Here is a 26,507-nt window from a genome sequence, read left to right as displayed (position 1 = left end):
TTATCGAATCGCCCCCTAGTGGGAAGCTATGTTTCTCTGGCTAAAGATCACAATCTCTTCCGGGTTAGACCCTAACTATAGAGTCTGTAGCGCGGTTGATAGGACACAGTTGTCAATATCAGGCACCATCTTAGCCTATGCAAGGTCCATATACCACAGGCTTCTCTCAGGGGATAATAAAAGCTAAAAATCAATACACAGAACCTAACTGTAGGATAGTGCATGATGACATAACATTTGGAAACTGGGTCTGCTCTATATCTTAAGAGCGGTCCCCCTTCCTCTAGGGAGAAATATGTTCCCTATCTCCGGCTAGAACAGAGGCGCCATCTTAGAGTGGGCTGCATCTGATTATTCCACATACTAATGGGTTCAATAATCTGTTCTTGATCAGCTTAATAGGTCCTTGTCATTCTGTCTGACATCTACTAAGGTTGTATTTAAAGCAATATATTAAAAAAACAGGGGGGGTTGCTTCAAAGAGTTCCTGCTACTATATTCGTGGGAAGTGGATTGGAAAGCCTATTACTCACCCTAAGCTTCGAGAAAATGTTTTACTAATGACTGGGAAGTTAAAAGAGGGGGGTGACACATTCCCCATTTTTATTAAATGAACTAACCTGTTTACAAAAAATCAATTGAAGGAAACCTGTTTGCACTTACACCATGTTATAGGAGCAGAATAGGTGATAAATGACATCCAATCTTCCCTTTAGTTGAGACCCCTAGTAATGGTGTCCAATTTGCACATAAACCATTTTTCTGGTCTTTTCTACATTACCACCACGTCTGTTTTGTTTAATTTTTTCCAGTACAAACCACTTGAAAGCATCACATCTGTGGTTATTCTGACAAAAATGTGCTGTCAGGGGTGCATTCTCTTTTTGTGTTCGTATAGCAGACTTATGTTCTATTAATCTGTATATAAGTTCACGTCCTGTCTCTCCTACGTAACCTAGGCCACATGGGCAGACCAGGAGGTAAACTAAGTTTTTGGTTCTGCAGTAGGTCCATTCTTTGGATGAGACAATATTGCCCCTGTATTTTTTTTGGTCAACTATACATAGTTCGCAGACTGAACAAGATCCGCATTTGTTGTTCCCTATTGCTCTAGTTTGGAAAATAGCGGTTTGAATATCATCATCTTTGTCGGTGTAAGTGTGTACCAATGAGTTACGGAGATTTGTGTTACGCCTGAAGGCGAACAGAGGTTTTTCAAAAGGTTCTTTTTCTTTCGTCATTTATAGTCTTCCAGTTCCTATTTATTATGTTTTTTTTTTATTTGATTACTCACTTGTGAGAATTTGCTCACAAACCCTATCTTCTCAGTGGTTTTATTCTTCTTTCTTTTTGTTCATGTCAAGCATAGCCTCCTATCATAAAATCTAGCTCTTTTGAATGAGTTTTTAATCAATTTTTGTCAGAATTTATATAAAAGTCTTCAAGTGTAGTGCAGTTTCTGCGAAGTTGCAGTAACTCCCCAAAGGGGATATTGTCTTTTTGTGCCCTGGAGTAATGACTTTTGTAGTATAGTATGGTGTTATTATCTGTTGGCTTACTGTCTAGTTCAACTGCTAGTTTATCACCGTTTTTGATAAAAAATATCCAAAAAGTTAATGTGAGGGTTACTACACTGAGAGGTGACTCTAAGATTGGAATCACCTAGATTAAGCCAGGCTATAAATTCTTCCAGTTTGTCACTGGCAACCCTCCAAATGAAAATGTCATATATGAAGCGATACCAGTGACTGGTGTTCTTGAAGAAAGGGGCCAGTTCATTGAACACATGGACTTGTTCAAAATTGCTCACATACAGGCAGGCCAGACTTGGGGCGCAGGTTGCGCTCATGTTGGTTCCCTTTATTTAATGGTATTAGTCTTTCTTATATAATAAAAATTGTTCTTCAATACCATACTCGCAAAGCTCATTATAAAATCTAGGTTGCCTCCCCCAAGGTCTTCTGCTTGAAGCATAGCTCCTACTGTTCTCATTGTGTTGACTTTGGGGATATAAGGGTACATGGCTTCAATGTCTAAGGAGACCAAAAACTGGGTCACCCCATTTAAACCCAAACCTTCGAAGGTTGCAATTGCGTGTGCGGAGTCTCTCGGGTAGGATCTCTGGCAACAATGGGTTTGAAAAAGAAGTCTGCATACTTATTGAGCAGTTCTAAAATAGAACCTATGCTGCTTACTATGGGTCGCATCGGAGGATTTTCAATATCCTTGTGAATTTTAGGCAATCCATATATTGCCCGTGTGATAGGGTCTGAATTACATAAAAAACTTCTTTTGCGGCCAAGTCTAATAGTTCATACACATCTTTTCTTAGCTGGATATTTTTAGAATGGGACACTTGTTGATGATGATCTCTCATGTTGAGTAAACTCGTCATTTTCCAATCATACTCCTTCTGGTCAAAAATAACAATAAGGGCCACATTGCTATTGTTTTCAGACTTGGGCCCAGGTTATGAGTGAGCAGAAGTTTTCTGGCCCCTGAGTAAACCTCTGTTTGAGTTGTGTGGCATTTTACTGAACCCTGTAATTACTGTGTGTGATGAAATCCACACCATTAGTTAATATTTTGGGTGGTAAAATCTGCAAGATTTCTAGAGGAGAAAAAAGTACACAATTGACAGGGACATGTGGATTTGGGTGCAATGTCCTGTAGTATGAGGTCATAAGCAGTGCATTGCGGGGGTGTAAGTTAATGTTGACTCAGTTAACTAGAACTGCTGAATTTCTATGGTTTTGTACGTGTTCAGTCTGAGCCTAACTAACTTCTCTGTAACCTTTGCTTTTTTTCAGTGAATTTCCCCTTTTTTTAAAATGTTATTTCCTAAATATAACATCCCTGTGACCTTTGAGAGTAGGTGTGTGAGTGGCTGTATAGGTCTGAGTGGGTGCATGGGTGTCTGGGTCTGAGTGAGCGTGTGAGTGGGGACATAAGGGTCTGTGAGTGGGTGCGTGATTGTCTTTCTGTGAGTGGGTGCGTGAGTGTCTGAATGGGTCCGTGAGTGGGGGTGTGAGAGTCAGAATGGGTCTGTTTGTGGGGCCGTGAGGAACTGAATGGGTCTGTGCATGGGGAAGTGAGGGTCTGAATGGGTCTGTGAGTGTCTGAATGGGTCTGTGAGTTCCTGAGTATATATATTTTTTAAAGTCTGCAGAATTCTCAGCGAAGTTATATGGGGCCGCACTGAGAGTCACAATGAATTTTTGAATCTTCGCACAGTGAGGACTGGGTGCAGCTTATTCCCCCTGAGTGGAGATAAGGGGAATTATCAGCCTGCGCTAGCAAGAAAAACAAGATCATGGAACGCTGCACAGCTGCATGCACACCACCGTCCTCGCAAGACGACAACGTGACAAAAAGATAGGATGTTGTACCTCCGCAAAGAGGGGCAAGACAACTGCACACATGGTTCAACAACGACCTAGATAAGGAGCAGACTCTTCACCTCAGTCACAACTCCAATTAACAAGAAGAAGACATTAGTGTCTACCTGACAGCAACAAGCAAGTCATTTCAAACCAATTTCCCCAGACTGCTCTCTTAGTGCTTTAAGAAATGAAGAGCCCAAAGTAGCCATGCAAAATAGTGAAGAGCAAGCAAAAGTACCATTCAGCCTTGAATTGTTTTAGAAAAAGGGCCCTCCAATAACACATTACATTTTCGTTAGCAGTGATGAGAAAAATTAAGATGGAGGAAGACCTGGTAGGATTGCCATCTAAAACAGGGGCAAGGAAATACCCCACGGGGCACAAAGGATATGCAACGGGGCCAACCGTCCTTAGAGTTCCAGTTAAAACAAACAATACCCACACCGTTGATCTCGATTAGTTTAATCAATAACTCAGAGGAGGCCAAAATAGAAGGCGCACACCGGAAGGGATACCGACCCAAGAGAATTGGATCAGACCAACACCAGTTACCCAGCCCCTGGACACTTAGGCACAAGATGCCTGCAAACTAAAGAAGAGATTAAGTCGGGGACAGCTGAGATGATTTGAAAATGACCGTAGTCCATGATCAAACCCCAGTGATCCATAAAAACAGTACTGTGGAAGGCAATACGCTGAACACACGTACCTACTACCTACTCTGCGTCTCATGCATATTTCTTGATTCGGGGGGGGGGGGGCCCATCACCTCATTTTGGCGAGGAGTGAACCTATATTTCCCTTGTCTAAAGAGACCTCCACGCAACTGGTGCTGCTGTGCTGATCGACTTAAGCTTCAATTTCATTCTCATCGATTCAACAAGGAGTCCATCTGGCGGCTGCTGCTTCATCCATTGTACTCTTCGCTCTGCTCTGGAGTGCTCCGGTGTGTGGCGTTTCCAAGCTTTACCGTAGAGTGCTGTTTCCTTCTCTTCTGCCGGTCCGTTGTTTCTTACTTTGCCACTGTGAACAGCTAACTGACATCACTTTGGGCCTTCACTTTCAAGATCCTGCTGCTTGCCTGATGCTGCCTGGTCTTGTCCGCGTGTTGCCTGGTTACGCCTAACGCTTGTGTTGATGCAACCCTCCTCCTTGCCTGACGCTGCCTGTCTTCCTCATCATCTCCTTTGCCTGCCTTGCCTGACCTTTTCGTCAGCCCGCACAGCGTGCAGATGCACTCTTTCATTCACCAATCTCGTGCACCGTGGCAGGCATTGTAGCTTTTTGCCTGATCTTGCCTGATGCTCTATCAAGTTTACACTGATGTCGGAGCTCACAGTGAGGTGGCATTACTGGTCTCCAGCGCTGATTCACTCACCTGTGCTTCATTTTTTTTAATTCAGCGTTTACACGCACAGCTGCCTTTTGTGCCAGATTTCCACATACGTCGATCTCACGGTAAAATCGTTTTACTGGTCTTCAGCGCTGATGCGCAAAACTGTTGTTCATTTCTCTCTCTCTCCAGCTCTGACTTGCATACCTGCCTGTTGTGCCTCTTCCCTTCAGCGCTGACACGCACAGCTACTCTTTTGCACCACTTTCTTCAGCACTGACCCACACAGTTGTTGTTGGGTTCATTTACTTTCAGGGTCATAGCTTAGGTTAAACGCTGGCATTCTATTGTTAAGGAGGCTTTTTAGTCGCTCCTGTCCTTTTGTCCCCGGCCACCGGGACTGAATCTTTCACATGCGGTGTGATACTGTCTCCTTTAACTGGTCCATACGCACTCTATTCCACCACACTTGACGCCGGGCTCGCAGTCTTGTTTTATACGCAGCGTTTCTAATGTCGGAGGTGTTTTACTACGATCCGTACACCATATTTGTGGAATAACTTGTAGCCCTTTTGCCATTCTTGTGCCCACGCCATACGCACTCGCCTCGGAGTGCGCACAGTCGGCCCCGGCGTCTTGTTCTGGTGCGTCCGTCTGTGGCTCGCGCCTCCACTGCGGCACTGTTGGCACTCCCCCCCCCCCCCCCCCCCCCCCCCGCAGCAGAAGCATGTCCGCAGTGGCGCTCGCCGCCCCCTTGCCACCAAAGCACAGCCCTTTTTTCAGGGTTTGCAGCATTTTAATAATACGGGTTCACCTTCGCCATGCTTCCTACACATTTCTCCTATTTATGTTCTCCTGAAGGGAAAGGAAGCAGTGTATTGCGAGTAGAAAGGCTCCCAGACTGGAGTGGTCTGTAGTAAAACACCTTTCCTTCATTGCGCTTTTCACAGGGAAACCATGTTCTCTCCCAGTACTACTAAGTGCTTTCTCTGCTCTCGTCTCTTCCGTTCTTCACCCTCCTCTTGTCTCTTCACCCCCTTCCGCATAACTTACACCCCCCTCTCCCCTCCGAGCCACACTCACCCGGTGTTTGTTGTCACCCAGGGCCCGCATGCGATACTTTTACAGAAACACAGTCTCGGTTCAGAGGAAGGCTTCTCAACTTTCATTCGATTCGAGGGAGGCTTCGCTCGATGCTCTGAGCTGCGGAATGACGATGAAAGGATTTGTTGTGTTGCCGCATATTTATTGGACACTTATTTCAGAAATATTAAAGTATGTCATGGGCTTTGAATTTAAGATAATGCGACGCAGGTCTGGACTTTTTTGAAAGAATGGCTCCTGTATTTCTTGCATTGGGAACGAGCTGTCCAATAGTAAAAGGAAGCCGGACTTTGAGAATGCGGTCTGGCTTAATGGCAATCATAACATTGGCATTAATATTATAATTATTGTTATTCAATAACCACCACAACAACCGTGACAATAATTCTTGCGTAGAACTTTGTAGGGACCTGTGCCTAGTATAAGAGATGTAAAACCTCAAGGTTTAGTATTACTCAATTTACTGACCCCAAGAGTCCGCCCGGCCCAAAATCCAACTCCTCACGTTTCAATAACTCATTGAGCCATCCTACCGGCACCTCACGCACTTTATGCCGAAGCAGGTGTGTGAAATGAAATGTAGTGGTTAACCCGCCGATTGCTAGGCTTCACACCTCTCCGTACCAAAGGTGTATGTTGTCCAGGAGGGAGCGGTGTCCTCTCCCTGCTGTCAGTCTAGTAAATGTTTCAGGTGTGGTAATCCTGGTCACTTGGCCAACTTTAAAGACTGTCCTTGATGGAAAGTCTTGTGTTTGAATTGTGGTAAGAAGGGACATTTCTCATGCTGCCATTTCTCATGCTGCCGCAGATCTACAAAAGAACAAAAGAGGGACATGGAAGGTGATATTTATGATCATGACTGTCAGGTTGTTGAGATTAGCCAGGCCAATAGTTCGGGCAATCCGGATCCCTTTGGGGAGGGGTTTATAAATGATCAATCAGTAAATGCTTTTTGATTCTGGTGCCAAGATCACACTCATTCCCAAGCTTTTTTTATGATCAACAACTTCTGATCAAAGTCAAGCTGGTGAAGCTGGACCTCAAACCTAGAGGTTATGGTTGGGAAAATCATTGACATCTTGGGGTATTTTTGGGGCAGTATTAAATTTAAAGGGAGAATTGTTCCTGGTAAAATGTATGTCTCCTTGAAAGGGGGCTCTTTAATTAGTTGGTTTCACCAGGGTGATCTTTACGTGTATTTAGACCCCAATCAAACACCTTCTTTGTGTTTGAAGAATTTACCTGCTGTTAAAGCAGTAAATGGAGGGATTGCTATTTGGGTTGCAAGATTTCCAGAACTTTTAAAAAAGGAATTGGGTTGTCTCAAGAACTATATTCATCATATAAAAATGAAGCCAGGTGCTACGCCTATGGTAGCAAAAGTCAGAGGTGTACCTTTGTTAGTGAAAGACTGTATGAAGAACGAATTGGATACGCTTGTTAAGAATAGGATAATTCAAGAGGTGGAGGCAACTGAGTGGATCTCTCCAGTGGTTACGGCTCGCAAGGCCAATGGAGAGTCATGGCTATGCATTGACTTAAGGGAGTTGAATAAAGAAGTTATTGTTGACCATTATCCTCTCTAACATCACGGAAATGTTGACTTCCTTGGGTGGAGCTAAGCATTTTTCAATGTTGAAACTTTTATCTGTGTACCATCGGGTCAAACTCGAGGCTTTCCAGGAGCTCAAGACTTTCATAACACCTTATGGTACTTTTAAGTTTCTCAGGGTGCCCTTCGGTCTCATCTCCGCAGCCTCTGTGTTTCAGAGGGTGATAAAGAGGGTTCTGAAGGGTGTTGCTGGGATTAAAGTCTATCAAGATGACATTCTAGTGTATGGTATTCATCTAGAAGAACCTAATGAAAGGTTGGCCTTGGTCTTAGAAATAGTTCTTGCTGCTGGTCTCACACTGAAGTTTGAGAAGGGCCATTTCCATGTTGGGGAAATTGAGTACCTGGGTCATTCATTTCTGGTTCAGGCATTAAAGTCAAACCGTCCTTGGTACAAGCTATTTCTAACATCAACTATCCCAAGGAAAAAAGAATTGGTAACATTGTTAGAGATGTCTGAATTTTACAATAAGTTTGTTCCCAACTTTGCACACAAAGGAGGCTTTGCAGGGTCTATTGAAAAAGGGATTTGTGTAGAGTCATGCTTGCAGTGAAGAGTTTAATAGTATCAAGCTTTTGTTTGAATCATGCACCTATTATCGAACTTTGATTCTTCTTTAGTATCTTACCTCAGACTGATGCAAGCTCCGAAGGTTTGGGTGCTGTTTTACTACCCGAAAGGTGGTGGCTCTGAAAATACCATTCTTTTTAGATCTAGGCCTTTGGGATGGGCTGAGTGTAATCACTCAGTGGTGCAGAAGTAGGCCCTTGGTGTTTATCGGGCCATTCGCAAACTAAGAAAATTCTTGTGGGGGAAACCCTTTGAAGTAATCTCTGATAACAAACCTCTTAAAGGTGTGTTCTGCAAGAAAGGTGTTGATTTTCTTTCTCACAGAATAAGAAAATGGGTTGTTGTCTTGCAGGAGTTTCAATTTGATGTTTTTTACTTACCGGGCTCTCAAAATATTTTAGAAGATTTTGGGCCAGATGTATCAAAGGGTTTTGCCCATTCTGTGTCTATGGGGAAATGTGTTGATACATATGGCCCTTTCTTTCCAGGCTACGTAGTCCAAATTAAATTTCTCGTTTGTCAGAGGAGAGTGAATTCTTTCTGGAGAAGAATTTGAGGAGGCGGTGTGTGGCATTACCGAAGGATTCATCTTGGAAGAGGTGTGGAGTGACAGTCTCAATGCGGACAATATTTTAAACTGGTTATGTTAAAGGTACGAGATGGTTGGGTTGACAGACAAAATTTTGATGAGAATCTTAAAGGGTTTTGTAACTTTAAAGATGAACTGACCTTGGTGAATGACATTTTGATGCGTGGAAGTAAGTTGGTGGCCAATGCTCATGTGAGCCATATGGGAATAGCAAAAACCAAGGAAAGGATCAGAGAGGCTTACTGAAGGCCGGACATGGATGTTTGCATAGAGAGAATTGTTCACAATTGCTCCCAATGTGCTGGGAGTGACCAAGTGCTGAAGTGTAAAACTCAGCCAATGATTATCAGGGAGCAATCCTGTGGTCCGTGGCTTGATGTTGCCATCAATATCTTGGGGCCTGTGAAGTTGAGGTCTCAAGACTGCAATGTGTTGGTTTGTGTGGACTTGTATTCTAGGTGGCCTGAGGTAAAGATTGTTAATTCTGTTAAACCTAAAGTTGTCATGGTATTTTTTAGAGGAACTTTTTGAACGGGAAGGGTTTCCCATGTCTTTATCTGATAATGGGGTCCAGTTTACTTCTCATTCCTTTGAGAAATTTTGGGAAGAAAGAAGCTGAAGACCTAAAAAGACTGCGTTATGCCATCCTGAATGCAATGGAGTTGTGGAAAGATTTGTTGAAGTACTGAAGGAAACCATGCAGTTAGCTGTGACTTCTGGTGAGGATTGGGAAGCTGCTATCAAAAAAAGTTCGAGTACAGATTTACACCTCTTTCATCCAGTGGGGTGGCACCTTTTAGATTGTTTAAAGGGAGAGCGGCCATCAGACATTATTCCGTCATGGGTGGTCTCTAGTAGGAAAATGGCTGACAGTAAAGTTGAAAGCACTGGTGTGGAAGGAAAGGGAGTTGAGATGTATGGAAAGGAGGAAGGAATTGTTTGATGTGAGTAAAGCTGCACAAAAAAAACACTTGTAGGGGTTGGTGACTGGGTCAGAGAAGTTACCAAGAAAGGGTGTCAGTATTTCCAAGTTTGGTAAACCCTTGAAAATCATAAAGTTGTTTAACAATGCAGTCAAGACCAGTGACTATAAGTTATAGAACCTTGGCAGGATTGCCAACTGTTCTCCTCCTGATTCTGAATGTGCTGATGTTCCTGTGCCTTATCCCACATCTCAAGCCACGAGAGGAAGTTCTTTGCGCATGAGAATCGCACCTCGTCGTTTGCAAGATTGTATACGCTAATTATTATAATTTTTTCTTTGTCAATGCTATGCTCTTTTCCCATCCTATGGTGTTGGGTCGATCTTCAGCCTTGGGGTTGAGTGGGTGCCAAACTGACTGATGTTGGCTTTTTCAGATACATGCCCATCATTTTAGTACAACAGATTTATTTTGATTGATTTGATTGTTAGATTTGTAAAGCACAACGAATGCCCGGAGTCGGTGCTGAGCTCTTTCTTCATCCATCTCTAGTCAAAGATTTTGATATCAGTTGAGTTCTTAAGTGCACTCTGAAATTAATTGACCGTTTTCTAGAGTCCAGGATTCACATCAATGAATTCACAAAGTGCTAGATACCATTCATACAGAGGACCAGACATATTGTAACAAAGTTTCCCCTTGATATTTTTTAGGTCTCGTCTAGGCAGCACACATGCGTTGCTCTAGGAGATGACCTTCATAAATTGGTCCGGTCTTTTCAAGCACTTGTGCTTGTGCTGGCATCCACCTTGCTGGAGCGAGCAGCGGCGCGCGCTAATTGAAAACAGATGACCCGCGCGCCGCTGCTTGCTCCCGCAACGTGGATGCCAGCACGCGTGCTTAAAAAGCAGTTAACATTTTTTTTCTAGTCCGTGCGGCCACAACACTGGATCACTGCTTGCAGCTCCGTCTCGTTTGATCAGACCGCCTCATTCCTTGAAGAGTTGAAAGCAGACTGCACATTCACTCGTTTATCTCAGGTGCTGAAAACCGTGTTAGAAGAGCGTTTCAAAGCAGAGTAACCTTCCTGACACACTCAGCAGGTGCTCCGGTTCCCGGCCACAACACGGGCCCCGGCCCCTTCTGGTAGCCTGCCTTCTCTTGTATTGACAATTATCCCTCCATACCATTGTTGAGATTTTTTAAAATGTTTTTCTTTTAAACAAAAACAAGTGCCCAGTTATGATGCCGCCGGAGACAGCTTTCTTCTTGCGCTCGAAGTGCAGAACTTGAAACGAGTCTTAAAAGCAGATGCCTGTGGGATTCAAAGGTGAGCCCGAAAACAGCAGGGCTGTTTGAACCTGTGCTGTGCAGTTATCATGGTAAGGTTTTGTGGTCAGACGTTCTATTGCTAATTTAGCCCCACAGAGAACCCTATTTTTTCTTATCGGGCTAGAATAAGAGGCAGATTAGGGAATTGTAATACACTTGAGTTATTGAGTGAAAAATGTTGTTGCAGGGTATCCAAACTGATGCAAATTGACCCCTTTTTGGATGGTCACCCTCACTTTTTAGGTCTCGCCTGAGCAAGCGCACATGCGCTGCACTGCAAGGCTTTAGTAAGGGCTTCAAAACTGTGAACACATGCTAGTGCGTATGCTTTTATCTCCCGCCATTGGCCTTTGCCTCCTTCTTTCTAAGAAAGACAGCACTCAATTGGCCCAAGGTGGGTGCATGGCCCGCCTTTTCTGTCCCTTGGCCTAGAGTGCTCAGGAGCAAGCAGCAGCAACATCTGTTTCCAATTATCGCACCCGCGTCTCGCGGTCTCGTTAATTCGAAACAGATGGCGGTCGTGCTGGCCCTGGTGCACTTTTGCTTGTTTCTAAAATCAGTGAGTGACGAGGAGGATCTTGTTTATCAATGGAACACTGACTTTTACGACAGCCCTTAAGCCCATGCTACGTCTGTGCACGCAATAACACGAAATATGCTTTTAAGGCCAACTTACAACTGCTTCAACTTTGCAACAGTGACGGATAAATAAAATGTAATACATAGGAACATTCAGCAGCGCCATGGGTGTCCATCACGTCATCCTACAGCGTATGGCAACTTGAGTTCTGCTTCACATCCTACGAGCTTCACCCCCCCCCCCCCCCCCCCAAAACCGCGCTATCAATATCCGCATAATGCCCATTTCCATAGGGCCTACCCCTGCTTTCTATACACATAATTGGAAGGCAGTCTAGGTGCACAAAGTCTGCTGGCAGTCTTTCGTCTGCAGGCCGCGCGGTGAGGCGAGCTGGGGATTTCCACCTCGGTAGCAGGCCCTCTTTAGACTCCACAGGACGCCAAGCCCCCCTACCGGCGCTCTGACCCGGCCCAATTCATTGTAGTCCAGCCACTTATCTAAGCGGCCCTGTTCCACGGCCAACAGTTGTAGAAGTTAAGCTTTGGGGGGAAATTGTTCATTGTAGCTCATTTAAGTCTCCCTCTGAGGCATACACGTTTTCATTGAAATCCTAAAGGCTTCATTCGCTGTGTTGGATCATTACTAACAGAGCCACACATTTGTTGAACATTGGGTGCCATTTCTCCCTCTTTCGACCTTCGCTGTCGGGAAAACATTTTACACTCCTAAAATGTACCTGTCCCAGGCTCAAAGACTAACAAGCTTTTGTTTTTCTGATCAGACTGCGAGAGGTTACCCGATTAGTTCCCTTCATAACATCCCTAAATGTGTTCAAGAGCCCCTAGCATTTCAATTAAATCTGTGAAAGTTCAAATCTCGGTGTCTTCTTATTGGATTTTTCCCATTTTAGTCTCATTTCACTCATAAATTCTTTTCTTCTTTTTATTATAAAAATGATTATGGAGCTTTATTGTGTTTCTGTGCCATTTTATAACGTATATGCACTGCTTAAATACTCCACACGCTGTCTGTGATTTAAGCTGGATTAGTTTCTGTCCTGTTACCAGGGATTGAGCACAGCTTTATTTTATTTAATTTGTACATCATCTGGCAGGTGATGGCCTTATCCTTTGAGCCGTACACTTGCCCTACCCAATTAATAATCCACTTCGCTTCACAACGGAAACTATTGATGAAGCATTTAGCACAGCAGACCCGATTATCTCTCAAGATGTATGTTCAGTTTATAGTTCTATAATGAAAGTGGCAATCCCTCCTAGATCACACGTGCTAGATTGGGCATAATGCTTTATTCTGATTGAGCAAAGAATGAGGAAACTGAAGATTACCCGTTTCCTTCCCAGTGCTAAGGACCTACGGGAGAGCATCCGTTTAAATGTCTGGGTTTCTTGCATTCGAGACTGACATTTAGTCTGCTGTTACGGTTCTGAATGCAATATATGTAGTAATCCAGGGTAGGTGAGCTTGTGTTTGTGTGTTTTGTTGATTTAAAATTTGGAAAAGGGCCCAAACAAGGTGTGTTACAGATTGGTTATTAGGTCACACAGAACAGATACTTTATTCCAAATGGGCACCCACTTGAGGGCACACGAAAAGGCTTCGTTGTAAAATTGGACCTGTGCTGGTACAGCTCCTTTTTCTCCATTTCAGAATGTATTGATATTGGTTTTTACAGGCTCCTGGTGTACCTGTTGCCTCGGCTTGTTTCTTTGAGTTTATGCCTCTGCACGTCTGACTCCTTCCATCTCTCATTTTCCAGGTCATTGTAGAGAGGTACCGCAAAGAGACATTCCTCCCACTTTTGGACAAAACAAAGTTCCTGGTTCCAAAGGATATGTCAGTGGGGCAGTTCATGGCCATTCTGAGGTGAGTCAAAGAATGGAGCCCCGCCCGCCCCCCCCACCCACCCACCCACCCCAAAAAAAGACTACACTCGGCGTGATGACACCTGTTCTTAAGGAGGGATTAGGGCAAACCCCAAAATATAATCTTGTCTTGGGGGACAAGGGGAAGTGATGGGGAAGATGGAGATCCTCATTCGAGAACGGTTGGCTGGGACCGGATTTGATTGCTTATCATTTAAAAGAATAATTGTCTGGCCAAGTTTTGCTCAAGTTTTCAAATTGGTTCCTAAATATCTGTGTTTGTAATGTAGTTTGGCTTTGACTTGAGCCCGTTTGAAAACCTGCCCTCTTGTAGGTGAGCTCTGCTGGAATTGAGGAAATGTTTGCCACTTTAGCAATGTTTGCAGAAGTGCAAGAAACGTGAGTGTTACTACTGTTATCTAAAATCTGATACAATGAAAAACTTCCTTGCAAATGTAAAGGAAAGTTTAAAATTCTATTAAGGACACGGAGGCGAGGATTAGGCTTTGTCTCTCTTTACTTTTATTATGTAAAATTACTCCAGCTGGCATTTTAAGATTGTAAAAGTTAATCATGAAAGAACTACATCTCTCATGAACACTTGGGAGTGACATCATATATTTCAACCAATGAACAGTCCCTCGTATAACATCCTGTGTCCTCATCTAGATTCCTCTTCCTGAGACGGCTGTCAATCACCATTTTACTGCTCCCGTTTGTTAGAATCTGCCCCTGCAAAAAAGGGATACCCATTACTTGATACGGTAAAGAGATCTCAAATATCCTGACACAACACAATTCAAAATAATGCCAACAAGTCCATAGGTGAAAACAGATTTTCGTATCATAAATCACCCCATAACATCAACTTGTCTTCAATAATGGGACAGGGAGAATCTTTTTAAGAATTCTTAGGGTTGGCTAATCCTCGCCTGCGTGTCCTTAATAGAACTGAAACTTTCCTTTACTTTAGCTAGGACATTTTTCATTCTATGTCAGGACCCGGAGGCGAGGATTAGGCTAGTTCAAAGCTTATCCCCCACCACCACGTTTGCCAGAGAGGTCACTGGTTTAAAATAAAAGGTCTTGAAGGTGGAGTCATTTGACCAGCCTGCCACATTGAGGATATCTTCAAGGCGAGCTCCTAGGCAGAATGCTTTTGAGGCCATGGCTCCTCTGACTGAGTGGGCTCCAAAACGGGAAGTATCAATTAACCCTGGGCAAAGCACTACGTTTTCGTAGTTTGCGCCACTCCGCACTACGCAAACTGCACGTAGCACAGTGCAAACATGCGTAGCATAGTGCAGTGGTCATTTTTTGCTTGATCACGGTCCTCCACGTCAAGTTAGCGACCGCGAGCAAGCAAAATGACATCCTTGCGAGACTTTTTCCTTGTTCGCGATCAGCAACATCAAGTTGCCCATCGCGAGCATGGAAAATAAACCTCCCGGCGAGATTCTCAACACGGGGAGGTCATGTTTCTCATTGCGAGTGGTTGCATATGCTCGCAATGAGAAACTACCAGTCCGCGTTGAGAAAGCTGCAGCTCGAGTAAAAATCAACTCAAGCGGCAGAAAAGAACGGCTCGCACTGTGCAAGATGCTGTTTTCAATGATTGCACGGTGCCGGATGCTTGTCCGCACTGTGCAATCATTGAAAAGGACATCTTGCACAGTGCGAACATGCTACTACGCAGTTCGCGTAGTGCTACGCGTAGCGCTACTTCGAGAACTACGTCCACCCCTAGTATCAATCCCTGCATCTTGCATGACCCACCAGACCCATCTGTGAGATTTAGTGAGTGCAATTAGCAATTTTTTCTCCCCATGAGGGCGAAGTTCTTCAGTCATAGTATCATAAGCCTTAATAGTGTGCACTACACACAATTTATGATTTTCTCGTACAGCAGGATAAGAAACTGTTTTATAATTACATTTCGTTCTTCGAGAAATATGAAACTAATCTCCTTTCGGGGTAAACACCTTACCGGTTATATCCAGGACTCTGGCATCCGACACTCTGCGACAAGATAACAAACGTAGAAGCACAGCCAATTTTGCCGACAGCTGTTCTCTGGACAGATAAATATGAGGCCAAGACTGAAATAAGGACAGGACTTGAACATCCCATATGGATGTGTACTTGGGTTCATGAGGAACTAAAAGTCTAATTCCTCTTAAGTTTCCTGACCAACGGATGTTCTCCGACTGGGAGACCATCCACAAGCAAGTGACCTGCTGAAATCGCTGATCTATAAGTATTGATTGCTCGATATGCAAAACCCTGGGAAGTCAGACTCGCTAGGAAGTTTACCACGTGGACAATGTCTGCCCCCAAGGGATCAGTTTGGTGTTGATGACACCAACCCAACCATCAAAACCAGGTGGATTTATATAGTCTTTGTACTATCTGCCCAGGCCCTAGCGAGCAAGGAGGAAGCGTCTATCAAAAGGCCTGGAACTTGCCAACGTCGCCTGTAACCCTCCAGGCCATGCGGTGAAAAACCCAGCTAGGACCAGCGGACGAGGATTGACTTGGGGATCCCGGAGGAGATCCGGAAACTGGGGTAGAGGGATTGGAAAATCCCAAGAAAGTTCTATCATCACTGGAAACCTGACTTGAGATCTCCAAATTGGGGTTATCACCACTACCCCCTCCTTCTGCCTGCGTACCTGCACCTTCAACCTGGTTATCATGGCGAAGGGAGTAAAGGCATGAGACTGTCCTTGCTCCAATCTTGTAGGAGGGCATCCAAGGCTGTCTCCTGTGAATTCGGCCTCCAGCTGCAATACCTTTGATTGGGAGGTCCAGTCCGGACACAAATAGGTCCATGGAGAAAGGATCCCACCGGGTCTGAATTTGCCGAACGATCTGTGGTTTCAATTTCCACAGGCTGACATCTCCAATGGCGAGAGTGCCAGTTGGCTACCTGATTGGGGCTCCCAGGAAGATGCTCCACTGATAGATTTGATTGGCCAGACAATACTACCAAAGGGTCCGGGCTAGCTCCGACAGGGTCTTTAACCTCGTACCTCTGATGTGATTGACGTAGCATACTGCTGCCACAATGTCCATTTTGAGAAGTACGGAACATTTCACTTTCTGTCCGGCCCAACTGCGAATCGTGAAGGATCCCGCCATGAACGCCAAGCAGTTGATGTGTAGAGAGCGTTCGATGGAGGACCATTTTCCGCCTGTGGAGAAATCCCCACAACGCGCGCCCCATCCGGAACTGCTGGCGTCTGACTCTATTATGGGGTCTGGTTGGAGCCGAAAATCGCTCTGCCATTCCAAGCTTCCATGTGATCTAGCTACCAACCCATCTCCTCTTTTGCTTCGGGTGAGAGTGGAATCGAATGTGAGTATGAGAGGCCTTTCCGAAGAGGTTTGATTTTTAAACACTGAAGGGTCCTGTAATGGAGAGGACCCAGAAAAATCGCTTGGATAGAGGACGACAGAAGTCCCACTATCCTTGCCAGTTATTGAAGTGACACATCATACTTGGATATTGTTTTGAAGTGACGATAGAGTAACCAAGAGTTGAACCCTTTAAATGACTGCGCTGTCCCCCGTCTCTTTAACACTAGAAATGTTGCTGAAGAAACCTTGCGGGCGAATGACTGAACAAGCTATTGTCCCTTTCTGCAAAAGACTGTCCAATTCTTGGTCCGCCAATGTTCTCTGTTCGGGTGGAAAAATCAATGGAGGGGGTGGGTGGGGTTGGGACCGGGTTCCATAAAACACTATGTGAAAACCCCTTTTCCCCGAGTGTCTATAATGCCCATGCATCGGAGGATAGCTTCCTCCAGTTTGACTAAAAAAGGACCAACCGCCCCCCTATGGAAATTTCAGTAGAATTTTGAATTCTCACCTTGAGTATTGTTAAAGTTGCCTCGCTTGCCGCCTCTGCCTCCACCACGACAGGGGTAGGATTTGGCTTGATAGGAGTTCCCAAATTTGCCAGGATCCTGCCATTGGCCCGGTCTGGATTCGCCACCTTTGGCGGCTGTTTGGAATGGGCGGCCGGACTAGCGCCCCGTACCTTGGTTGGCTGTGACAAAAACACAGGGGTTGAAAATTATTTTAATGCAAGATTGCGCCTTGTCTAAAGCATTGAACGCATTAACAAATTTGCCAAGTTCTTTTTATAAATGGGTCCCGAACAAATTCCCTTGGGCTATCGTTCCGGCCTCTGATGTGGAGAGCTCCCCTAGTTTGGGGTCATTCTTAATGAGGAGTGATCTACGCCTCTCCATGGAGATCGCGCAATTTGCGTTCCCCAGAAATAATATAGCCCTTTAGGCCCAGTTGGTCAGTACCTCCGGGGATATGAGGGAGCCGGAGGCCTTGGCGTCCTCCACCATATCCATGATCTTTGCCAAGGGCCCGGCGACATCCAGGAGTTTATCCTGGCATGAGCGCCAAGAGCGATCAATCCTTTTTTTAGGATCTTGCACAAACTTAGCGAGAAAGGTGTCCATTTTGGGGTCTATCTCTGTAGTCGTGGCCACTTTCCCTTCTAGGGTGGGACAGGGACATTCCGCCTTGAGGCAACCCCTCCCCTCTTTATCGAAGGGCTTTCTGAGTGGATTGGCCATGTAGGCTGCCACTTTTAGGAGCAGGACACCATTCTGCGGATCTAGGGTCCAGGAATTCATTTGTATTTAGTAAATCCCCGTGGGCGAGGAAGTTGGTGTCCGCAGGGAGGTCTGACCATCCCAGAGAATTGGCCGTCGGGCGCCATGGTCTAGAACTATCCCCATCAGAAGTGTTGGGTGAGTCCTCTAAGTCAGTCTGCGGTGGTGAGAGTGGAACTACCCCCGAGGGACCTGGTGTCTGGGCATCTTGAAAGGCCTTCTTAAGGCTTGCGAAAGTGTCCAAATCAACCTCCGGATCTTCTGTGCGTTTACGCTTTTACACACTGTTGGGAGGGTTGCTAGGTGGGTTAGCCACCTGTCCAGGAGGTAGGGGTGCCAGGGGCCCATTAGAATCTTCCCTCACTTTGAGGGGGTTGCTGACCGTGCACTTGAAGTGCCTCCAGTCTCTTCTCCAGGGGAGCCACCGCCTGTGTCACTGCCCCGAGTATGGATGCATCTATGACCTCGCAACACTGGAGAATATATGTGGGAAGAGGAGGTTACCTTCCTTCCTATAGATGACCAGTTTCCTCGTATTCCATGAGGTAAAATTAATTAAGGGAGGATTCCCACGTAAACTGAGGGGTTAAAGTCTTAAAGACCAATTAAATTGCTGTAGGTCTTGAAGACAAACAGATTATTACAGGGACTGCCTCCTTATGTTTCTGTGGAGTAAAAGTGCTTGGGGTGTCGCTTATTTTAATTTTTTTTAAAGTGCCTTCCCTCGTAGGGTGTTTTCCCTTTAGGCACCGGCTTGTGTAAAACTAACACTAGGAGAGTGCAGAGAACAGCTGACTAGTTAATCTAGCACCTTGCGTGTGACTCGTGCCAAATTTAAATTCTTTGGATGCGTGCGCTTTTCAAACCACCCCCGTGTTGAGTAATTGTAGCTGGAACAAAGCGTCCGTGTCAGAGGGAAACTGCCATGTTCCGGCTGCCGGAGGGTAGAGGACGCTCTGCGCGCGTAAGTCAATAGCGTGGGCCCCCTTCTGGTTGGAAGACCGCACTGGCACACCAGCCTGAATAGAACGTAAGAGAGAAGACTCCTGCGGCGATAATGGAACCAATTAAACACCAATTAGGAGCGGCAGCGGGCGGAAAGCTCCTGCGGCGCTCCCAATTACCACAGTTACCAGAAAAACCATGAGAGAAGACACACTTATCTGATTGCTGCTGTAGCAGCGAAGGAGGAATCTAGATGGACGACACAGGATGTGATATGATGGACTGTTTATTGGTTGAAATATGTGATGTCACTCCCTAGGGTTCTTGGGAGATGTAGTTTTTCTTAAAATGGCTGCTGGAGTAATTTTACATAATAAGTGACGAGACAAAGCCCAATCCTCGCCTACGGGTCCTGACATAGAATCTCAGCTAAAGTGATTCCTTGTGCAGCCGAATAACAACTTAACATTGGCTATTGAAATGTTTGCTTCCTTGGGAGGTCTATTAAAGATATGTTGAAACCACAAGCTTAAAGTCACCATTGATAAGAAGGAAACTGACCTACTGGTGGATTCAGGTGGCAAGAATGAGAAATTTCCTAGTTATCACAAAGGAAAGTTTCAATTCTTCTATTAAGGACGCGGAGGCGAGGATTATGCATATCCTATCTTCATTTATTTGACATCAAGTTAAAAGAAAAGATAACAGAAAAACAGTCCATGAACTACATAACCCATGAGGCACAGCTGTAGCCATGGGAACCAGTCCACCAATCATAGTCCAGCCAAGTGCATATAGAGACTCCCTCGACGTAGTCCTTCCTCTTTCGCTGCTGCAGGAAGTTAAGTCGACCACAGTCTAGTCCGTCTTCTGATCAGAACCTAGGATAATAGAGAACATTATAATCTCCTATCGATGAAAGACACATACACGAGAATAGTACATAATCACATGGCACTATATAAAGCAATTACAAAGGCATTGCAGAAATAAAGCATAAGCTGTAAAAATCGTCGTGCAAAGGGGAAAAAAACAAGACCGATCCATGTACAAAATACCATAAGTAGCCACAAGAACATTACTTTCCTGATACATAGAAAAAGACATTCATTAATACAGTCAAATGTCAAGGAGGGAGGCTAGAAGAAGCCAGGGAGGGATAATCCTCGCCTCCGCGTCCTTAATAGAATTGAAACTTTCCTTTGTGATAACTAGGAAATTTCTCATTCTATGTCAGGAAGAGGAGGCGATGATTATGCGAGTTCAAAGCTTACTTACCACCAACGCAGCGGCTTCATGAATTGGTTTAATATAAAACTTTTTAAAAGTCGATTCCGAATACCAATTGGCCGCATTCATAATGTCCTCCAATCTGCCACCTACCTGGACAGCCTTGAAGGCCATAGCTCCCCTAGTAGAATGAGCCCCAAAGTGCCTGACATCAATACCGGATTCTGATATAATCCACTTAACCCACCTAGCAATGGTAGGGGAAGAAACCGCTTGAAACGTTTTTTTAATGGCAATCAGAAGTTGCCTCTCGCCAGGAGGTCGAACCTCCAAAGTCATATCCTCCTAAGATTTCAGACCTCTAACCACACATAATTTACGAGAATCTGGGAAAGCAGGGTAGGTTACTGACCTTTTACTTGATTTTCTCCTCCTGGAAATGGTAAAGGTAACACCTTCCGGGGTAAAAACTCGGGCGGAAATGTCAAGCGCCAGGACATCTGAAGCCGCTTACAAGAAGTAAGACAAAGGAGAATAGCGAGTTTATCCGAAATCTCCTTCCGGGATAGGAAATCATTATCTTGCCAAGATGAGAGCAAACGAAGGACCAAGTTAACGCCCCAGAGACCTGAATAACGAGGCTCTGGAGGACGCTAAAGACTAATTCCCTTCAAAAGCTTACAGACCCATGGATGTTCACCGACACGAGCCCCATCCACCAGAGAGTGACCAGCAGAAATGGCTGACCGGAAAGAATTAATGGTGCAATAAGCCATTTTCTGATGGAAAAGTTCAGCTAGGAAGTTTACGACCTCAGCAACTGAGGCATCCACGGGATCTAGGTGTTTTGCCACACACCAACGAACCCATCTTCTCCAAGCTGATCTGTATCGCTTGGTAGTACCCGGGGCCCAGGCCTGTTGGGTGAGAAGTTCAGCTTCTCTCGCAAGCGAGACACCAGTCCATCGTCTCCTGAAATCCTCCAAGCCATAAGATGTTGATGGCCTTGGAGAACAAGGGCATGAGGGTGACCCAGGGGATCCGACAGGATGACCTCGAAAGACGGCAACCGAAGAGGTCTGTCCCAAGACAATTCCAGAAGGGACTGAAACCAAATCTGTGCTCTCCAAATCGGGATAATCTGGATCAGAGAGGCTTTCTGCCTGCGGACCTGGGCTGCAACTCTTTGAATGAACAGGAATGGGGGAAAGGCATAATCTAGAATCCCTGACCAATCCTGAAGGAAGGCATCCACCGCTTCCGCTCCGGGGTCCGGCTTCCAACTGAAGAATCGTGGGAGTTGGGCATTCCATCTGGAAGCAAAGATATCCACCAGAGGAAAGCCCCAAAGGGTTGTAATCTGAAGGAACACTGCAGGATCCAGCTTCCAATTGCTGGCATCCCTGAAATGTCTGGAGTTCCAATCCGCCACACAATTCTGATCTCCCGGGAGATACTCTGCTGTCATCGAAATCTGACGTTGAAGGCAGTAATGCCAAAAATTCTTGGCGAGATCCGCCTGAATCTTGGAGTGAGTTCCCCCCAGGCGGTTGATCTACCTCACCGCCGTCTTATTGTCCATTCTGAGGAGGACACAACAGGAGACCCTGTTCGTCGTGAAGAAACGAATGGCAAAAGAACCCGCTAGAAGTTCTAGACAATTGATATGGAGAAGTAGTTACTCCTCCGTCCATCTGCCCCCTACCAAGAGAGAACCGCATCTGGCTCCCCAGCCCAGGTGACTGGCATCCGACTCGATCACTAGATCCGGGCGGGAGCCGATAATCGCTCTTTAATATGGTCTATCCACCAAAGGAGCTCCGACTATGCTTCCGAGGAAAGGTAGATCAATTCCGAATAAGTGAGACCCCTCCGGAGATGAGAAGCCTTCAGCCTCTGAAGGGCCCTGTAATGCAGAGGTCCCGGAAATATGGCCTGAATCGAATACGATAACAAGCCCACAATCCTGGCCAGCTGACAAAGGGAGATCCTGTCTTGACGGAGAACCTTGCAAATCTCCTTTTTGATTTTGGAAATCTTCTGAGACTGAAGATTCAAGGTGGCATCCCTCGTGTCGATGCGAAAACCTAGAAAAGCATGCTCTGTTGGGGAACCAGATCCGACTTCTGGGCATTGATGGTGAATCCCAGATTCTGTAGAAGGGAAATTGTATTCTGCAAGTGGAGGAGAAGATGATCCCTGGATTGATCCATCAGAAGGATATCATCCAGGTAGGTAATCAACTGGATGCCCTTCGTGGGGAGATGCTCCACCACAGGCCGAAGTAGTTTGGTAAAGCACCAGGGTGCTGAGGAAAGACCAAAGGGAAAAGTTCTGAACTCATAAGTCCGACCCCTCCACAGGAATTGTAGGAACCTGCAATGTGGGGGCAAGATGGGAACCGATAGATAGGCATCTTTGAGGTCCAACCAAACTAACCAATCGTTCCGGAGAAGGAGATCTCTGAACGGATGGTTTCCCTCCATCTTGAACTGCCGATAAACCAACCACTCGTTGAAAGACCGGAGGTTGATAACCGGTCTGAAGCCTTTTTCTTTCTTTTCGACCAGAAAGAGGTTGCTGAGAACCCCGTGGATGAAGATTGGAAAGTACGATAACGCCTTTGGAAAGAAGATCCTGAACTTCTTGATCTATCAGCGACTCTTCTGAGGCTGAAAAAAACAAAGGGCGGGGGCGAGAGGATTGAAGGGGGGACCCGTAGAACTCTATGTGAAAACCTTGAACCGTCTCTAACACCCATGGATCTGACGTGAGTTCTGCCCAATTTGTAAGAAAGATATATCCTGCCGCCCAGATGAACAGGAGAGAGGAGATCTATGCTTACCATTGAATCCTCTGGAATTATTTTGGTTTCCACCTCGGCCTCTGCCTTGACCTTTGCCTCCAGGGGAAGGGTAGAAGGTTCCCTGTCTACCATCGTTCCATCCATTGTTGCGCTTTGCTTGTGCTCTATTGGGGCCTTGGTTGTATTGACGGCCGGAAGAGCGACCCCTGCCTGGTCCAGCCCCACCAAAAACCTTTTTCGGGAGAAAGTTTTGTGGAAGCCTGCGCCTTATCCAGAGCCGAAAACGTGGCAACAAATTTCCCAAGCTCCTTAACAAAAGGATCACCAAAGAGGTTACCCTGCGCAACAGAGCCAGCCTCTGAAGAAGACAACTCCCCTAGTTTAGGGTCAATCTTCAGAAGGAGAGAACGGCGATGCTCAGCTGAGCGGGCACAGTTGGCGTTGCTCAAAAGGCACATGGCCCTCTGTGCCCCCCCACAACGTCATTCGTTGGGATTGGTTGTGCTGACTCCCGCGACCGCTCTGCTAACTCAATAATCTAAGTCAGGGGACCAACAACATCAAGAAGTTTACCCTGGCAAGCCCTCCAGAAGCGATCTATACCCTTCTTAGGGTCCTTCATATATTTCACAAAAAAAGTGCATAGCTTTGGGTCTATTTCAGGGGTAGCCGTAACACCATTAGGGAGGGAAGGCCTAGGACACTCCGACCTGAGGCGTGATCTCACTTCCTGATTAAGGGGTTGTCGGATCTTAGTGAGAACATAGTCCGCGGTCTTTATCGGGAACCCATTCTGTAGAACATGGACGAAAGATACAAGTGGGGTCAAACATGTCAGGATGAACCGGCTCTCCATCCCCTTGTTCTGAGCAAGAAGGCTTAGGGTGCCAAGAATCCATCAAATCCTCAAAGGAATTATCATCATCCTCAAAAACATTGTCGTCATCACCCTCTCCGCCATCGGGAAACCCTTCATCAGGGTCCAAATCTGGGGTGGCATCGCCATCAGTATATCCGGATAAGTCTTCCTCCCGATTGGATGCGCTTCTTAGCGTGCGCGCACTCTTATGGAAGACTTCAGCTAGTTTATTGAAGCCTTCGAGGTGCCCCGCGTCACGCTTAACAGCCTTGCGTGACACCACAGAGTGAATGCCACTAGGCACAGCCCCACTGTCCCCACTGTCCCCCAGGATACCAGTACCAGTTTTAAAAACATGAGCAGACAACTTATTGACGCTGTCCTGCAGAGGAGCAAGCGCCTGGGCAATGGCCGAAGAAAGGAGCTGGTCAACCTCTGCAGGAGAGTGTCCCTGGGGGGGCTGTTCCTCATTAGAGGGAGCTGCCACATAGTCATGTTCATTGCGTGACTGCATTGTCAAAGAGGGTCGGGCACCCATAAACTGACAAAAACCCTATTAAGATACAAAGGCTTCCCCCAAAACAAGTGCCCTGTATGATAAATAGCAATGCCTCAGAACAGTATAGGTTTGTTTGTTGTGTTTTTTTTTTTTTTTTTTTTTTTTTTTTTTTTTTTTACAGAAAAACCAACAAAACTGCAAATATGGTCAAAGCCCGTCAAAACCTACCGCAAATGCAGTGTCAGTGAAGGGGGAGAGGCAAAACAGTAGAAAAACGAAGCGCTAATGCCTCGGCGCATTTCTACCACACGCGCTCAAAGAGCGCTGTGGAGAAAGCTGAAAAGACCGGCAGTGCGTCTTCCAACGGCGGCACACAGCGCACGCGCGCTTCACAAAGACGCTCGAGCCAAAGCCTACCGTGTCTGACAACGCGGGAGAGACCCCGCAACAATAAATAAGCAAACCATTTCAAGAAAGCCACTGTCAACAACGAAACTACCCCACGCCACAATCCCAATGTCGCAATAGATATGAAGGGACTTCGGGGGCAGCAATGAAGAAAGAGGAAGGACTAGGTCGAGGGAGTCTCTATATGCACTTGGCTGGACTGTGATTGGTGGACTGGTTCCCATGGCTATCGCTGTGCCTCATGGGTTATGTAGTTCATGGACTGTTTTTCTGTTATCTTTTAACTTGCTGTCAAATAAATGAAGAAAGGATGTGCATAATCCTCGCCTCTGCTTCCTGACATCGAATCACCATATTCTCATACTTATCATTTTGCAATCTTCAGATGTGCCCAGTGTATCCTTTAAGGGCTGATGGGGCCATCCATTTTTCTGCTAATTTAAGTTTTAAAAAGTGGTTCTCCGATGTAAAGTTTATGTGGTACGCAAATTTGGGGGGAAAAGCAAGACTTCCTTTCACAAAGTGAAGTTGTACTATATTTGTAGATTTTTTTTTTTTTCTTTTTTCTGTTTGTATCAAGGTCCTTTTCTTGTGGAAAGGAAGATGTGTGGTGACTGAGTGTAGTTCCATGATGTCACTACATCATGGAAGCTGCACAGTAAAGGGTCTCTGGGTTCCATATCTAGAGAAGGCAGAGACCGGGTCGACTTGTACAGCTGTGCTTCCAATAGAGGGGAAAAAACGTATGTTCAAAATCTTAACTGGCTTGTTTTCATCCCACCACAAAAAAACGATCTGACTCATCTAGTGCTGGCAGTGTCTTATTGCTTTTTCCCCCCAACTTGTTGCTGCACAGCAGCTGCGAAACTGCACAACACGGGTAGAGGACCATGACAAAAACAATAGCTCTTGCAAAGGTGATACCCATTGGCTTTGCCAATGCTAGTTGGTGGTCATGGTCATGGTGGTCTATGGAGCGAGAAGAGGTCTTCTCGGGCTTTATTATATAAATGTTTTCCTAAACATATTAAGTGGTACAGTAGTGGTCACTACTGCAGTGCTTAAGATTACATTTTCTGCCTGTTAAACGGAACGGTAAACAGTGTTTTCCTTCAGATTTCTGAGAAACGCACAAACCTGCAACTATTGCATATCTATGTTCCTTGTGCAAACAGTTCAAGAATGCGGAGCAATTCTACACATACCCTGAGTTCAAACTGCTGGGAATAGTGGAAAAATACTGGAAAAATAAGGGACAATTGAGCGTAGGTAATTTAAATGCTGAAAGGCTCCTGTTCATATTGAACGTGCCTGTCTTTTAGGACCCAACTACTATTAAGCACCTCAGTGCATTCTGTGCATAAACAATAGCCCCGTTGAAATGCAGCATGGCCCGTGTACGGTATGTAATATCAGATAAACCGTTATTAAAAATGATGCTACATGTCCAACTTGTACAGGAGGGTTTATTTGTACAGGCTGCCAGCGTCACGAATATTAAATCCAAAACACAAGGTAAATTTGCCAATCACTTTAGACGACTTTTTGCCTTTCCGCAAGCGAACAGAGACTGGGCAGAGTGTTTCTCACGCCCTCTTCTGTCGAATGGCTGCGGCTGGTGTTTGCCATTTGAAGATTGAGCAGGCTCGGTTTCCAGGTTTATTTTATTCTATTACGTCGATTCTCCTAGTCCTTCCGTTTGAGGCTGCCTTTCTTCCTCATCTGCATCCTTTGGTCATGTGGGGGTGGTTTGTCTTGGTCAGTGCTCCGTTGTCTGCAGGGATGGAAGGCACCGTCCCTCTTTCTCGTA

The 26,507-nt window shown here is 45.6% G+C and overlaps 1 protein-coding gene across 1 annotated transcript in view; it reads left to right on the top strand.

The window, feature by feature from the left end:
• LOC144781632 (microtubule-associated protein 1 light chain 3 gamma-like) overlaps positions 1-26,507 on the top strand; it is a 55,150-nt gene that overhangs the window by 21,778 nt on the left and 6,865 nt on the right. The window contains exon 3 of the mRNA XM_078660586.1: positions 13,208-13,314. Coding sequence (XP_078516712.1) covers positions 13,208-13,314 — 107 coding nt within the window. The remainder of the gene's footprint in view (positions 1-13,207; positions 13,315-26,507) is intronic.

This window comes from Lissotriton helveticus, chromosome 9 (genome assembly GCF_964261635.1).
Source record: "Lissotriton helveticus chromosome 9, aLisHel1.1, whole genome shotgun sequence".
In the NCBI taxonomy this organism is placed as follows: Eukaryota; Metazoa; Chordata; class Amphibia; order Caudata; family Salamandridae; genus Lissotriton; species Lissotriton helveticus.
This window is presented reverse-complemented; position numbering and strand designations above follow the sequence as displayed.